The sequence below is a fragment of the Lampetra planeri genome, chromosome 72 (assembly GCF_965212315.1).
Source record: "Lampetra planeri chromosome 72, kcLamPlan1.2.h2, whole genome shotgun sequence".
Classification (NCBI taxonomy): Eukaryota; Metazoa; Chordata; class Hyperoartia; order Petromyzontiformes; family Petromyzontidae; genus Lampetra; species Lampetra planeri.
In genome coordinates, this window is record NC_136177.1 from 223,442 (window position 1) to 241,069 (window position 17,628).

A 17,628-nucleotide genomic window follows, 5' to 3' on the forward strand; every position below is an offset into this window, starting at 1 on the left:
ACTACCCAGTGTCTCACTAGCAGTATCTCACTAGCAGTATCTCACTACCCAGTGTCTCACTACCCAGTGTCTCACTACCCAGTGTCTCACTAGCAGTATCTCACTAGCAGTATCTCACTACCCAGTGTCTCACTACCCAGTGTCTCACTACCCAGTGTCTCACTACCCAGTGTCTCACTAGCAGTGTCTCACCACCCAGTGTCTCACTACCCAGTGTCTCACCACCCAGTGTCTCACTAGCAGTGTCTCACTACCCAGTGTCTCACTAGCAGTGTCTCACCACCCAGTGTCTCACTACCCAGTGTCTCACTACCCAGTGTCTCACTAGCAGTGTCTCACCACCCAGTGTCTCACTACCCAGTGTCTCACCACCCAGTGTCTCACTAGCAGTGTCTCACTACCCAGTGTCTCACTACCCAGTGTCTCACTAGCAGTGTCTCACTACCCAGTGTCTCACTACCCAGTGTCTCACTACCCAGTGTTTCACTATCTAGTGTCTCACTACCCAAGGTCTCACTAGCAGTGTCTCACTACCCAGTGTTTCACTACCCAGTGTCTCACTACCCAGTATCTCACTAGCAGTGTCTCACTACCCAGTGTCTCACTACCCAGTGTCTCACTACCCAGTGTTTCACTATCTAGTGTCTCACTACCCAAGGTCTCACTACCCAGTGTCTCACTACCCAGTGTCTCACCACCCAGTGTCTCACTACCCAGTGTCTCACTACCCAGTGTCTCACTAGCAGTGTCTCACCACCCAGTGTCTCACTACCCAGTGTCTCACTACCCAGTGTCTCACTAGCAGTGTCTCACCACCCAGTGTCTCACTACCCAGTGTCTCACTACCCAGTGTCTCACCACCCAGTGTCTCACTACCCAGTGTCTCACTACCCAGTGTCTCACTAACAGTATCTTACTAGCAGTATCTCACTACCCAGTGTCTCACTACCCAGTGTCTCACCACCCAGTGTCTCACTACCCAGTGTCTCACTACCCAGTGTCTCACTAGCAGTGTCTCCCCACCCAGTGTCTCACTACCCAGTGTCTCACTAGCAGTGTCTCACTACCCAGTGTCTCACTACCCAGTGTTTCACTATCTAGTGTCTCACTACCCAAGGTCTCACTAGCAGTGTCTCACTACCCAGTGTCTCACTACCCAGTGTCTCACTAGCAGTATCTCACTACCCAGTGTCTCACTACCCAGTGTCTCACCACCCAGTGTCTCACTACCCAGTGTCTCACTACCCAGTGTCTCACTAGCAGTGTCTCACCACCCAGTGTCTCACTACCCAGTGTCTCACTACCCAGTGTCTCACTAGCAGTGTCTCACCACCCAGTGTCTCACTACCCAGTGTCTCACCACCCAGTGTCTCACTAGCAGTGTCTCACTACCCAGTGTCTCACTACCCAGTGTCTCACTAGCAGTGTCTCACTACCCAGTGTCTCACTACCCAGTGTCTCACTACCCAGTGTCTCACCACCCAGTGTCTCACTACCCAGTGTCTCACTACCCAGTGTCTCACTTGCAGTGTCTCACCACCCAGTGTCTCACTACCCAGTGTCTCACCACCCAGTGTCTCACTAGCAGTGTCTCACTACCCAGTGTCTCACTACCCAGTGTCTCACTAGCAGTGTCTCACTACCCAGTGTCTCACTACCCAGTGTCTCACTACCCAGTGTTTCACTATCTAGTGTCTCACTACCCAATGTCTCACTAGCAGTGTCTCACTACCCAGTGTCTCACTACCCAGTGTTTCACTACCCAGTGTCTCACTACCCAGTATCTCACTAGCAGTGTCTCACTACCCAGTGTCTCACTACCCAGTGTCTCACTAGCAGTGTCTCACTACCCAGTGTCTCACTACCCAGTGTCTCACTACCCAGTGTTTCACTATCTAGTGTCTCACTACCCAGTGTTTCACTACCCAGTGTCTCACTACCCAGTATCTCACTAGCAGTGTCTCACTACCCAGTGTCTCACTACCCAGTGTCTCACTAGCAGTGTCTCACTACCCAGTGTCTCACTACCCAGTGTCTCACTACCCAGTGTTTCACTACCCAGTGTTTCACTATCTAGTGTCTCACTACCCAAGGTCTCACTAGCAGTGTCTCACTACCCAGTGTCTCACTACCCAGTGTTTCACTACCCAGTGTCTCACTACCCAATATCTCACTAGCAGTGTCTCACTACCCAGTGTCTCACTACCCAGTGTCTCACTACCCAGTGTTTCACTATCTAGTGTCTCACTACCCAATGTCTCACTAGCAGTGTCTCACTACCCAGTGTCTCACTACCCAGTGTTTCACTACCCAGTGTCTCACTACCCAGTATCTCACTAGCAGTGTCTCACTACCCAGTGTCTCACTACCCAGTGTCTCACTAGCAGTGTCTCACTACCCAGTGTCTCACTACCCAGTGTCTCACTACCCAGTGTTTCACTATCTAGTGTCTCACTACCCAAGGTCTCACTAGCAGTGTCTCACTACCCAGTGTTTCACTACCCAGTGTCTCACTACCCAGTATCTCACTAGCAGTGTCTCACTACCCAGTGTCTCACTAGCAGTGTCTCACTAGCAGTGTCTCACTACCTATTGTCTCACTACCCAGTGTCTCACTAGCAGTATCTCTCTACGCAGTGTCTCACTACCCCAGTGTCTCACTACGCAGTGTCTCTCTACCCAGTGTCTCACTACCCATGGCACCTGCAGGGTCTGTTCCTTGACCTCCTCCTCATGTACCTAGCCTGGCACAGCAGCACAACCCATAGCACGTGCTGGGTCTGTCACGTGACCTTCTCCTCATGCACCTAGCCTGGCACAGCAGTACAACTCATGGCACCTGCTGGGTCTGTCCCGTAACCTCCTCATGCACCTAGCCTGGCACAGCAGCACAACCCATGGCACCTGCAGGGTCTGTCACGTGACCTCCTCTTCATGCACCTAGCCTGGCACAGCAGCACAACCCATGGCACCTGCAGGGTCTGTCACGTGACCATCTCCTCATGCACCGAACCTGGCACAGCAGCGAATGGCGGTTGTTGATGTTGTTGGTGTTGTTGTTGGTGTTGTTGGTGTTGTTGGTGTTGTTGTTATGGACGGACAGCAAATGTCGCTGTGCTGCCCTCTACCGACCACAGCGAGTAACGAGCACGAAGGTGGAGGTGGTGGCAGGGTGGGCACTGTATCCATGGCGACGCGAGCTACAGACCCCTTACCCACCTCGCCCAGCTCGCCCCCTCCCCCACCTCCCCACTGTGACGTCACCTCGCGTCAGCTGGGGGTGGGTGGTGCTGGATCAGCGTCGTCATCGATTGACTTACCCAAGGTTAATAACAACAATCATCTGTGGGGTTGATTATCAATTATCCAGCTGTTTCCAACATTGTGTAGTGCAGTGTATAGTGTAGTGTATACTAGTGTATAGTGTAGTGTATAGTGTAGTGTATAGTGAGTGTATAGTGTAGTGTATAGTGTAGTTTATAGTGTAGTGTATAGTAGTGTAAAGTATAGTATGTCTGTGCGTGTGGTGCGTTTGTTACGCACCACACGCACAGACACAACAACAACAACAACCGCCATTCCCCACTAAGTGGCGGTGACGTCACCACGGCGCTTGTGCCAGGCTATGTGCACCTTGAGGCCACGTTAAGTGTTGAACGCCCGCTCGCAGCAGGTCAGAGGACAGACCCAGCAGGTGCCATGGGTCGACTGACTGAGATGAGTGGCGATGCACCACCTGTGCCCCCTACTGTGCCAACTGGCTGTGCTTTAGCCACCCGGCGCTCGATGTTGTGAGCGTCGCTCTTACGCCCTCCGTTGTTGCTGGAGGGCGACTGCCTCCAACTGCCCAGTAGCGTCCTTCACGAGCCTCCTCCACAGAGGCCGATCTTGACACCGTTGGTACCAGTCATCGGCAAGTCCACTCAGCTCCACATCCTCCTGTACCACATCACTCCATCTCTTCTCTAGCCCATGCCGCGCCCGTTTAGCCCCCTCGATTCGGCCGAACAAAAGCTGTTTAGGCATGCGGTGGCTGGAAATGCGGGCTACATGGCCAAGCCAACGCAACCTTGCCTGCCGGAGGAGCTCACTGATGGGACTTTGTCCAGATCTTTCAACGATTTGTGAGCTCCTCACACAATCGAGCCTGCAGGTTAAACCCAGTTCGGATCGTAGGCAGGCCAGCCTAAATGTTTATAACCGGTGAAGATGTTCCATTAGAGGGGTCCACGTTTCGCAAACGCAGAGAAGGGAGGGCATAACCGTGGTCGAGAAGACCTAAAGCTTCGTGTGGAGCAACAGGCCAGGTAGCTTCCACACAGCGTTACGTAGCCGATGAAAAGATATTGCCGCTCGACTGATTCGGAGTGAGACCTCTGCTGTTAAACCGGAGCCGGTCATGAGCACACTGCCCAGGTATGGGAAATTCTCCACTCTCTCCACAACTGCCCCATCACCCCTACACACATACACACACAGACATAAGTGCACACACACACATCTACACACACACCTCCACATACACACCTACACACACACAATTACACAAACATATACACGCAGACACGTGTACACACACACCTACGCACACCTACACACACGCCTACACACACACACCTACACATACACACACCTACACGCACCTACACACATACCGACACACACACACCTACACACACAAACCTACACCTACACACCTACACACACCTACACACACCTACGTACATACACACACACACCTACACACACAGACACGTGTACACACACACCTACACACACCTACACACACACCTACACACACCTACACACACACACACACCTACACACACATACCGACACACACACCTATACACACACCTACAAACACACACATACACACACCTACACACAGACACCTACACACACACCTACACACAGACACGTGTACACACACACACACATACACACACCTACACACACACCTACACACACATGCCAGACACACACCTACACACACAGACACGTGTGCACACACACCTACACACACACCTACACACACACCTACACACACACACCTACACACACACACACCTACACACACCTAACCACAAACCTACACACACACACCTACACACACACCTACACTGGGGAGGCTTATTTATAACTTCACGTAGCCCCAAGAGCTGAGCCATTCGACTCAAATGTCAGGTTTCCGTGACTCAGCCAAACAGAGTTGAAGAATCTCCTGACCGAGCATATTTGTGCTGGTGGCAAATGTGTAGAAGTTTATTTAATTTGTTCTCTCTTCGTGCCGTCTTGGAATGCATCCCAGAGGAGCGATATGTAGTTGTTAGCGCTACGCTGCACTACGAACCCAGCGACCGGGTTCGATTCTCGCTCACAGCCACCACCAGTGACAATTATCTGAACCGGTCCTGGGCCTCCCCTGGGTCGACTCAGCCTCAAATGAGCACCTGGTGCGATGTGTAAACATCGCCACTGGGGAGACAAAGGCGGTCCGGCATGGCGCTGGCCACCCACCCGTCTCGTGTACCGTTCCGGCCTTCATAGGTGCTCGCTAACAGCACTTGACCCTACAGTCTGTCAAGGCTATATGGGGGATCTTTGTTTTTGTGTGTTTGTGTGTCTGGCACAGTAGGGGGCACAGGTGGTCCATCGGCCAGTCATCTCAGTCGGTCGACCCGTGCCACCTGCTGGGTCTGCCCCGTGACCTCCTGCACCTAGCCTGGCACAGTAGGGGGCACAGGTGGTGCATCGGCCAGTCATCTCAGTCAGTCGACCCGCAGCACCTGCTGGGTCTGCCCCGTGACCTCCTGCCAGCGGGCGTTCAACACTTCACGTGACCTCAAAGTGCACCTAGCCTGGTACAGGGGCCGTGGTGACGTCACCGCCACTTAGTGGCAAATAGCGGTTGTTGTTGTCTGTGTCTGTGATGTGTCAGTTGTGGAGACAGTGGAGAGTTTCCCTTACCTGGGCAGTGTGCTTATGACCGGCTCCCGTTTGACAGCAGAGGTCTCACTCCGAATCAGTCGAGCGGCAATATATTTTCATCAGTTGCGTAACGCTGTGTGGCAGCTACCTGGTCTATCGCTCCGCACGAAGCTTCAGGTCTTCTCGGCCACGGTCATTCCCTCCCTTCTCTACGCTTGCAAAACGTGGACCACCCTAATGGGGCATCTTCATCGGTTAGAAACATTTAGGCTGGCCTGCCTATGATCCATCCTGGGTTTAACCTGCAGGCTGGATTGTGTGAGGAGCTCACAAATCCTTGAAAGATCTGGACAAAGTCCCATCGGTGAGCTCCTCCGGATGGCAAGGCTGCGTTGGCTGGGCCATGTAGCCCGCATGCCCAGCCACCGCAAGCCTAAACAGCTTCTGTTTGGTCGGATAGAGGGGGCTGAATGGGCGCGGCACGGGCTAGAGAAGAGATGGAGTGATGGGTGGGTGAGTGGGTGGGTGGGTGGAAGAGCGGGCAGGTAGGTGAGTGGGTGGGTGGGTGAGTGGCATGGGCTAGAAAAGAGATGGAGTGATGTGTGAGTGGGTGGGTGGGTGGAAGAGTGGGTGGGTGGGTGGGTGAGTGGGTGGGTGGAAAGCGGGTGGGTGGGTGAGTGGGTCGGTGGGTGGGTGAGTGGGTGGGTGAGTGGGTGAGTGGGTGGGTGAGTGTGTGGGTGAGTGTGTGGGTGAGTGGGTCGGTGGGTGAGTGGGTGGGTGGTTTGGTGGGTGTGTGAGTGAGTGTAAGAGTGGATGAGTGTGTGAGTGGGTGTGTGAGTGTGTGAGTGGGTGAGTGAGTGGGTGTGTGAGTGAGTGGGTGTGTGAGTGGGTGAGTGGGTGTGTGAGTGTGTGAGTGGGTGAGTGAGTGGGTGTGTGAGTGTGTGTGTGGGTGAGTCGACCCGTGGCACCTGGGTCTGCCCCGTGACCTCCTGCCAGCGGGCGTTCGACACTTCACGTGGCCTCAGGGTGCACATGGCCTGGCACAAGCGTCGTGGTGACGTCACCGCCACTTAGTGGCGAATGGCGGTTGTTGTTGTGGGTGAGTGGGTGTGTGAGTGGGTGAATGGGTGTGTGAGTGGGTGAGTGGGTGAGTGTGAGTGAGTGGGTGAGTGTGTGAGTGTAAGAGTGGGTGAGTGTGTGAGTGGGTGTGTGTGTGAGTGGGTGGTTGGGTGGGTGAGTGGCATGGGCTAGAAAAGAGATGGAGTGATGTGTGAGTGGGTGGGTGGGTGGGTAGAAGAGTGGGTGGGTGGGTGGGTGAGTGGGTGGGTGGAAAGCGGGTGGGTGGGTGAGTGGGTCGGTGGGTGGGTGAGTGGGTGGGTGAGTGGGTGAGTGTGTGGGTGAGTGTGTGGGTGAGTGGGTCGGTGGGTGAGTGGGTGGGTGGTTTGGTGGGTGAGTGAGTGTAAGAGTGGATGAGTGTGTGAGTGGGTGTGTGAGTGTGTGAGTGGGTGAGTGAGTGGGTGTGTGAGTGAGTGGGTGTGTGAGTGGGTGAGTGGGTGTGTGAGTGTGTGAGTGGGTGAGTGAGTGGGTGTGTGTGTGTGTGGGTGAGTGGGTGTGTGAGTGGGTGAGTGGGTGTGTGAGTGGGTGAGTGGGTGAGTGTGAGTGAGTGGGTGAGTGTGTGAGTGTAAGAGTGGGTGAGTGTGTGAGTGGGTGTGTGTGTGAGTGGGTGGTTGGGTGGGTGAGTGTGTGAGTGGGTGAGTGTGTGTGTGTGCGAGTGAGTGGATGTGTGAGTGGGTGGGTGAGTGGTACAGTCTAGAGAAGAGACGGAGTGATGTGGTACAGGAGGACGTGGAGGCACCGAGAAGGAACGCGCTTCCCCACACCGCCCTCAGACGACGGATTTGGTGCGGCGGGAATCAGCGAGATGCAAACCCATGGGCGACCTCCACATCCCGGTGTTCGTGGCAGCGCTGTAGGCTGCGGCCTCCGCATGCCGAAACACGCGTTTTTGTTGGGGTTAGAGAGCGCAAGTGTCAACGTGTCGCTAAACCCGCCACCGCCCGACACGGCCCATTGGTAAGGTTTGTGTCACATAGACAAAGCGTGCCAATGTTCTGTTTACGTAACAAACCTCACGTGACAAACCCGACGTTACAAACCCTTACAAAACGGCTGTGTCGGGTGGTGGTGGGTTTCACGACACGTTCACATAGAGGGTGCTTCAAAAAAATGTCAACACTTATACGGGACGGTCGTTAGTAATGGAAAGAGTAATGCATAATCTCACACTGTGAACGTGATAACGGATGTAATGTTGATAGCTTCAAGAAGTCAAAGAGTCTCTCCCACTTGTTCGCCATCGTTGTCAACGCGCGTCTCGAATCTTCTGCAGGTGGTCTCTAGAGCCCGGAGGAGGCACATTTCTTGCAGTCGCAGCAGCCCCAGCATCCGCAGCAGCAGCAGCAACGCAAGTAGCCCCAGCCACAGCAGCAACAGCCACAGCAGCAGCAGTCAGCAGCAGCAGTCAGCAGCAGCGAAAATAGCCCCAGCAGCAGCCGCAGTAGCAGCAGCCACAGCCACAGCAGAAGCAGCAGCAGTGGAAGCATCCACAGCCACAGCCCCAGAAGAAGAAGCCGCAGCAGCAGCCCCAGCAACAGTCAGCAGCAGCAGCCGTGGTGTAGTACTCTAGTAATAGTGCAAATGCGGAATCACTGAACCGGAATTGATAGCTTGAAAGCATTTAGCGCGGGGCCCTTGAAAGCGCGGGGCCCGTAGCATTTGTAGATACTTTAGCTACTGGTATCATCCGGCACTGCCTGGGCCTACACACAGCGGCCGTGTCGGCGTCACGACACATCTGTACCGCTGACTGCTACACCACCACTCTCCTCTCTGGCCCCCTCTACTTGGGATTCCGTCTGTGACACGAAGAGCTTTCTGTGGTTGTCACACCTGATGAAGATTGCTTGTGTTGCAATCGAAACGTCGTGATTTTTTTCTTTTATTTAATTTCTACCTACGTGACTTTACCGAAACAACCAAAGAGTATGGATTCCTGCAGTCACGAAAGCTTCAAATCTAGCTATCCGGCTCTTCTCCTGCCCCAGACCTCACTCCGTCACGTTTTCCCGAGGGCGCTTTGCAGACGCTGGTGCACCGCCTCTGGCGCGAGACGCCCAGCGGCCAGGCGCACCACCTTCTCCCTGGAGTGGGCACCCTGCGGGGAGATACGCGGAGAGAGACACAGACAGACAGAGACAGACAGAGAGAGATAGACAGAGACAGAACGAGACACAGACAGAGGCAAGGCCAATTAGCAGAGGAATCATCAAGTTTCTGCATTAACCACACAGACACGCGCACACACACACAAAGACCCCCGTATAGCCTTCACAGACTGTAGGGGCAAGTGCTGTTTGTGAGCACCTATGAAGGCCGGAATGGTACACGAGGGGATTGGTGGCCAGCACCACGCCCGACCGCCTTTGTCTCCCCAGTGCTTGCGATGTTTACTACACTACGCCACTACACCAGGTACTCATTTGAGGCTGAGTCGACCTAGGGGAGGCCCAGGACCGGTTCAGATAATAGTCACCGGTGTTGGCTGTGAGCGGGAATGCAACCCGGGTGGCCGGGTTCATAGCGCAGCGTAGCGCTATGAACCACTACACCACTGCTCCCCACACACAACAACAACCGCTATTCGCCACTAAGTGGCGCTTGTGCCAGGCCATGTGCACCTTGAGGCCACGTGAAGTGTCGAACGCCCGCTGGCAGGTCACGGGGCAGACCCAGGTGCCACGGGTCGACTGCCTGAGATGACCGAGATGACTGGCTGATGCACCACCTGTGCCCCCTACTGTGCCAACTTGCTGTGCTTTAGCCACCCGGCGCTCCGCTCATTGTTGCGAGCGTCGCTCCTCCGCCCTCCATTGTTGTTGGAGGGCGACTGCATCCAACTGCCCTGTAGCGTCCTTCACGAGCCTCCTCCACTGAGGCCGATCTTGACACCGCTGGTACCAGTCATCGGCAAGTCCACTCAGACTTGATTTAGAGCTTTCGTGACTGCAGGAATTACTCTTTGGTTCTTTTGGTAAAGTCACGTAGAAAGATAAAATAATAAATTAAATAATAGCATACGACATTTCGATTGCAACACAACGTCGCCCCGACGTCGTCCCGACGTCGCATCCCCAACGTCGCGTCCCAACATCGCATCCCCAACGTCGCGTCCCCGACGTGGCCGCGACGTCGCCCACCTTGTCGAGGGCGAGGTCGCCCTTGCGCACGCCGAGGGCGGCGGCGAGGAAGCGGAGGAGCTCCACGTTGGCGGCGCCGTCCACGGGGGGCGCCGAGACAGAGACGGAGACGGAGCCCCCCGGCTCCTCCTCCACGCCTTCACGCGGCGGGCAACCACACACAGTGGGTGACACACAGTGGGTGACACACACACAGTGGGTGACACACACACACAGTGGGTGACACACACACAGTGGGCGACACACACACACAGTGGGCGACACACACACACACACACAGTGGGCGCCACACACACACAGTGGGCGACACACACACACAGTGGGTGATAGTGTAGCGGTTAGTGTGCTGCGCTATGAACCCGGCGACACGAGTTCGATTCCCGCTCATGGCCAACACCAGTGACGATTATCTGAACCGGTCCCGGGCCTCCCCTAGGTCGACTCAGCCTCAAATGAGTACCTGGTGAGGTGTGTAAACATTGTCACTAGGGAGACAAAGGCGGTCGGGCGTGGTGCTGGCCACCCACCCCCCTCGTGTACCGTTCTGGCCTTCATAGGTGCTCGCTAACAGCACTTGCCCCTACAGTCTGTTCAGACTATATGGGGGAATCTTTGTGTGACGTCACCGCCATTTAGTGGCGAATGGCGGTTGTTGTTGTGTGAGTGAGTGAATGTCTAGTTGGGTGGGTGGGTGAGTGTGTGAGTGAATGGGTAGTTGGGTGGGTGGATGAGTGTGTGTATGAGTGTGTGTGTGAGTGAGTGAATGGGTAGTTTGGTGGGTGAGTGTGTGTATGAGTGAGTGCATGAGTGTGTGTATGATTGAGTATGTGTGTGTGTGAGTGAGTGAATGGGTAGTTGGGTGGGTGGGTGAGTGTGTGTATGAGTGAGTGCATGAGTGTGTGTATGATTGAGTATGTGTGTGAGTGAGTGAATGGGTAGTTGGGTGGGTGGGTGAGTGTGTGTATGAGTGTGTGAGTGTGTGTGGATGAGTGTGTGTGGGAGTGAGCCTCACCCGTCACGGCGCTCTGCTTCGCCCCGGGCTTCGCGTGGACCCTGATGCTGACGCTGCCGTCCGCGTTCAGAGACACGGGGCCTGAGGGGCCCTGGGAGGCCGCAGCGGCCGCAGCCTCAGCCGGGGGCTGTGACACCGATCAACACCCAACAGCAATACCCACCCAGCTGTGAGTGGGTGGGTGAGTGGGTAGGTGGGTGAGTGGGTGGGTAGGTGGGTGGGTCGGTGAGTAGGTAGGTGGGTGAGTGGGTGGATAGGTGGGTGGGTGAGTGGGTGGGAGAGTGGGTTGATGGGTGAGTGGGTGGATGGGTGAGTGGGTGGGTGGGTGAGTGGGTTGATGGGTGAGTGGGTGGGTGAGTGGGTGGTTGGGTAGGTGGGTGAGTGGGTGATTGAGTGGGTGGGTGAGTGGGTAGGTGGGTGAGTGGGTGGGTGCGTGGGTGGGTGAGTGGGTGAATGAGTGGGTGGGTGGGTAGGTGGGTGTTTGGGTGGGTAGGTGGATGTTTGGGTGGGTAGGTGGGTGTTTGGGTGGGTAGGTGGGTGTTTGGGTAGGTAGGTGGGTGTTTGGGTGGGTAGGTGGGTGTTTGGGTGGGTAGGTGGGTGTTTGGGTGGGTAGGTGGGTGTTTGGGTGGGTAGGTGGGTATTTGGGTGGGTAGGTGGGTGTTTGGGTGAGTAGGTGGGTGGGTGGGTAGGTAGGTGGGTAGGTAGGTAGGTGGGTGGGTAGGTAGGTGGGTGGGTAAGTGGGTCGGTGGGTAAGTGGGTCGGTGGGTAAGTGGGTAAGTGGGTCGGTGGGTAAGTGGGTCGGTGGGTAAGTGAGTGGGTGGGTGGGTGAGTGAGTGGGTGGGTGAGTGGGTGGATGCGTGCGTGAGTGAGTGGGTGGATGCGTGAGTGGGTGGGTGAGTGAGTGCGTGGGTGAGTGGGTGGGTGAGTGAGTAGGTGGGTGAGGAAATTGACCATTATCCCTCCAGTTAAACTGAAACTATGTTTATGTTACACTACACTACTATAGACTACACTATACACTACTATAGACTACACTACATTACTCTACACTATACACTACTATACACTACACTATACACTACTATACACTACACTACTATAGACACTATACACTACAGAATACACTACTATACACTGCTATACAATACTAAACACTACACTATACACTACACTACTATAAAAACTACACTGCTACACTATACACTACTATACACTACACTATACACTATTATACACTCCACTATACACTACTACATACACTACACTGCTACACTATACACTACTATACACTACACTATACACTACTATACACTACACTATACACTAGACTATACACTACTACACACTACACTACTATACACTACACTATACACTACTATATACTAGACTATACACTACTACACACTACACTACTATACACTACACGAAGGGAGTTTACCATCGCTCCGTGGGGGTTCGTGCGCTTGGCTCTGGGCATCTCGAGCAGGAATGTCGAGGGCCTCGCCAGCGAGGAGGTCGTCAGCGAGCGCAGCAGCAGCATCACTCACCACATGGAAGGAGCGCTCAGCACCATCGCTCACCAGTTGGTGAGCGAGTGAGTGGTTGACTGGGTGAGCGAGTGAGTCGGTGAGTGAGCGGGTGAGTGGGTGATTGGGTGGGTGAGTGGGTGGGTGGGTGATTGGGTGGGTGAACCAGAACTCGACTCTCCCCTAGGTCTACTCGGCCTCAAATCGCCGCTTAGGGAGACAAAGGCGGCCGGGCGCTGCGTGTGCCACAGTGCCTGCCGCCTTAGTAGGCGCTGCTGCTCGCCACTAACACTGCACTTGCCCCTACAGCCCTGCTAGAGGCTACCTGGGGGAGCTTTGTCTGTGTGTGTTATAGGCGCTGCTGCTCGCTACTCACACTGCACTTGCCCCTCCAGCTTTCTAGAGGCTACCTGGGGGAGCTTTGTCTGTGTGTGTTATAGGCGATGCAGCTGCTCGCTACTCACACTACACTTGCCCCTACAGCCTCCCAGAGGCTACCTGGGGGAGCTTTTTGTCTGCGTCTCTGTGCGCGAGAGAGAGCGAGGGCTCGGAAGTGAAACGGAAGTGACGCTCGAGTGAAACGGAAGTGACGCTAGGGGTGAAACGAAAGTGACGCTGGGTGAAACGGAAGTGACGTTAGGGTGAAACGGAAGTGACGTTTGGGTCAAACGGAAGTGACGCTATTGAGTGAAACTAATTACTGCAGAGTGAAATAAAAATGGCGCTGAGTGAAACAGAAGTGTGAAATTCGCGTTTTGAAGGTCTGGTCGACTCGCCTCTCCGTCGCCCTCTTCGTGGCGAGCTCCATAGAAGCTGGCGAGGCTATAGGCGGCTCAACGAGAATCAACGCAGAATCGCGATCAGAACGTTTATTTAGACCGCAGCAGGAGGAAACCCGATGAGCCATGAAGCTCTTTTATTCGCAGATGTCCAGTTAGGAGCACGGGGGTCAGAACGGTGCAGCAACGTTTCGATTTAAAGCTTTCGTGACTGCAGGGATTCATCTTGTTGGTTCTTTCGGTAAAGTCACGAAGGGAAATAATAAAATAACAAAAATAAAACAATAAAATACAATTTTCACGACGTTTCGGCCACAACGCAAGCAGCCGTCCTCAGGTGAAGAACATTCATTCATTCAGACGCTGTTTTTCCGACAGACCTGTTCTTCACCTGAGGACGGCTGCTTGCGTTGTGGCCGAAACGTCGTGAGAATTATTTTATTGTTTTATATTTATTATTTCCCTTCTACGTGACTTTACCGAAAGAACCAAGAATGTGCAGCAACAGTTTTACGCAAACACCAACGCCTTGTTTTCTGCCCTTTCATTAACGTCCCCGTGCCCTTTCTCGAATGTTCCCTCGCTATTTTCTGACTTTAACATCCTGCTAATTCTCTCACATTAACACAGCTTATTCAATGCTAAATTATTCTGTTGATATGTAAACTCCTTTGTCAAGGCGCTCGTCTCCTCCCACCCAGCTTAAAATACGCTGCCAAGCTTAGCAATGTTAATTGGAGCGCTGTCTTTCCGACAGCTCTGTTTCTTCACCTGAGGACGGCTGCTTGCGTTGTGGCGGAAACATCGTGAGAATTTTATTTTATTGTTTTATTTTTATTATTTTATTACTTCCCTTCTACGTGACTTTACCGAAAGAACCAAGAAGATGAATCCCTGCAGTCACGAAAGCTTTAAATCGAAAAGTACTGGATATATTAAGTCAATTTTTGATGGAAAATCCTTCAAGCAAAATGTATTTTATGCTGGGGAAGAAACAAGACTGTCTTTAATCCTTTACGTTGACGACTTTGAGGTGTGTAACCCACTAGGAACTTCGAGAAAAAAACACAAAATAACAGCTGTTTATTGGGTTTTGGCAAATGTTCCAACAAAGTTGCAATCTGCATTAACGTCAATACACCTAGCTTTACTTTGCAAAGCTGTTGATGTCAAACAGTTTGAATACAGAGCAGTTTTGGAACCACTCTTGAAGGATCTTGTCATTCTAGAACAGGAAGGGATTTTCATTTCCAGTGTTGGAAAAAACATTAAAGGGACAGTACATTGTGTTGTAGCTGACAATCTCGGTGCACATTCTATCAGTGGACTAGTTGAAAGTTTCACGGGGCCGTACATCTGTAGATTTTGTCTTGGACATGCTTCAGAGTACCAGACACACGAAGTGTGGACCGGAGTGTTTCCACCTCGGACAAAGAAGGAACATAGTTTGCATGTGCAAACTGAGAGAAAATCCAAATGTTACTCATTGCTTTGGCGTAAAGCGGTCGTGTCAATTGACTGATAAATTAAATCACTTTCATTTTGAGTCTGGGTACTACATGACCTTTTGGAAGGCATAGTTTACTTGTTAGGAAGCCATGCTTGTAATTGTGCATGTTAAAAAAGATAGGTCCACCCGGATTGTGGATTATGGCTACTAGTATAAGTACAGGGAATGCAAGTCAATTCACGTGATGTTTAATCTCTTTTAGCTGTTTGAAAAACATATTGGCCCTTAGGATTTCAATTTGCGCATATAAAAAAGAAATAATATGAAAGTATTTTTACAGATTTTTTTTTAAAACATTGTCGTAATTTAAATGTGCTATCAAGACTAAACCTTGAATCACATCCAAAAAAGTAATCTGTGCCTGTAATGCCCACAAATTATAAATACCTCCAGTATTATATCCCTATTGTACACATACATGATTTCTGTCTTTGTTTTGTACTTGTAATATGTTGGATAAACATGTTGAGACAAAATTGCACGAATAAATGTTAACCTGCTGTTCCTTTTCATGGTTCTTATCTTTTTCATGGTGATCGGTTGACTTAACGTAAGTGAATTGTGGCACCACGAAGGCATGATATTGGGTGGATTAGAAATAGAAAAGTTATGGCAACAGACATTCAATATAAGTATTTTATTTAGTAAATCCAAATCATTTTGATCCAGACATTTAGTAAGCTTATATCAATTTCACCCAGACAATTAGTAAATGTAAATAAATTTCACCCAGATCATTAGTAAATATTAATCAGATTCCACCAGATATTTAGTAAATCTAAATTACCATTGCTCAGATCATAAGTAAATATAAATCACTTTTCCTTGTAAAATCTATTTGGATTTACACTATTTTTTTAGGCTATATAACTCATCATTTGGAATCCTATTACTAAATCCAACACATTTTAACTGTTGCTTTTATTACCATGTACTTATTTTTTATTATTATTTTTTAGTTAATTTATTCAATACTTTTTATTCAAAGTTGTAGTGCTTAAAATCTACTCAATTATATCACGTGTCACTTTGTTGCCATAATTTGTTTTAAGTAACAATGTGTCACATTTTTTACAGTGTATACACTACTACACTATACACTACACTACTATACACTTCAATATACACTACACTACACACTACACTATACACTACACTATATACTACACTATACACTACTACACTATACACTACACTATACACTACATTATACACTACACTATACACTATACTTTACACTACACTATACACTACACACATGCTCTGGTAGTACATGATTCATTGTCTTTGAAACTGATTGGTCCACACCAGAGGCAGCTTTCTTTAGAGCCTCGTCTCAAACAGCATTAGACCAGAGGACGACGCCAAATAGGGCGACCAGCACAAAAACAATGCCACTATCAGGACATTGAGACCTCGTGGTTAGCAGCTACAACATTGGACCTCCCTTGCCGTTATCAAAATAAAAGAATTGGTTTTACCCTCTCTTAAGATGTTAAAACACCAAACAGAAACCTGTTGCAAGGAATCATGTCACTGCATTAGCCACATATACTTGTGGTGAACATGCAAATAAAAAATATGCTCTCGTAATAACATTTGTTATCACGTTCACAGTGTATTATTATCATCCGTTCTTTTTCCATTAAAAACGATAGTCCCGTATAAGTGTTACGCATTGTTTTTTTAAGAACCCTGTATACATATTCTGTCAATGTATCCAGCGTTGTCGACTGTGGGAAGTCGCGTGCAATAGCATTCGCTTGAATAAATTAGGGCTCCGTCGCTCGACCCACGGTTAGAGGCAACGGTGCGAGGGTTGCGGTCGGAGCAATAAGTCGGCCAACCTAGGCCTCGGCAAGGTAACGTAATTTACCCTTTTTACCGGGTAAAAGGGTAAAGGGTAAAGGTGTCGACATGCCAAGGGGTAAGGTAAAGGTTAGGGTAAAGGTAGCGTGGAAGAATTACCCGGTAAACACCTTGTTTACCGCTCGCTAAAAGCTCCGTGGCGCAGTCCGTGGCCTCCATTTAAAATTGGAATCATCAAGAGTATTCTATACGAATAAAGTGCTCTACCTAGCATTTACCTGTTATAAACTTTGTTCATGTGTAGTAGTACCCCAGTAATAACCCTTTAATCGGGTAATTTGTATGGGGTAAGGGTAAACGGCAGGGTAAATGTAGGCTCGTTGCTTTTGACCTTTTACCTTGCCAAGGCCTAGGCCAACCCGCGAGTTGCGGGCACAGCTGGCGGTGGGCTTTGTAAATTTGCGGCCGCGGGCTGGCTAAAAGTAGGTCGGGGGCTTTGCGTCGGGAGATGCTGCCAGCTCACCACGTGTCCACCCCTGCCCCACGACCACAGGTATTGAAACGTGGTGGTACAGCGTGAACCCTTCCCCACTCACCTCCCTTCCTCAATCCTTACCACAAAATCCCCCCCCCCCAACCACGTGGTGGTACAGCCTGAACCCTTCCCCACTCACATCCCTTCCCCATCCCTTACCACACAACCCTCCCCCTACCACGTAGTGGTACAGACTGAACCCTTCCCCACTCACCTCCCGTCCCCACCCAATTCCTCTCTCGCACAAACCCCATCCCCCCTCCCCACCCC

The 17,628-nt window shown here is 51.4% G+C and overlaps 1 protein-coding gene across 1 annotated transcript; it reads right to left on the reverse strand.

Annotated features, from left to right (window-relative positions):
* Positions 1–8,221: 8,221 nt before the first annotated feature.
* Positions 8,222–13,316, reverse strand: C72H15orf40 (chromosome 72 C15orf40 homolog). Its single transcript, XM_078620412.1, has 4 exons — positions 12,638–13,316; positions 11,200–11,326; positions 10,188–10,324; positions 8,222–9,145 (listed from the first exon to the last, which is right to left on the reverse strand). The coding sequence occupies exons 1-4, from the start codon at positions 12,737–12,739 to the stop codon at positions 9,047–9,049; spliced, it is 465 nt and encodes a 154-aa protein (XP_078476538.1). The 5' UTR covers positions 12,740–13,316; the 3' UTR covers positions 8,222–9,046.
* Positions 13,317–17,628: the final 4,312 nt, after the last annotated feature.

Excerpts from the sequence above, each read along its gene's own strand:
- C72H15orf40 (XM_078620412.1), bottom strand. The coding sequence starts at position 12,739 with ATGCTGCTGCTGCGCTCGCTGACGACCTCCTCGCTGGCGAGGCCCTCG. Across the intron at positions 11,327-12,637 it reads CGAACCCCCACGGAGCGATG|CCCCCGGCTGAGGCTGCGGC; the intron begins GTAAACTCCCTT and ends TCGGTGTCACAG. Across the intron at positions 10,325-11,199 it reads GAAGCAGAGCGCCGTGACGG|GCGTGGAGGAGGAGCCGGGG; the intron begins GTGAGGCTCACT and ends CGCCGCGTGAAG.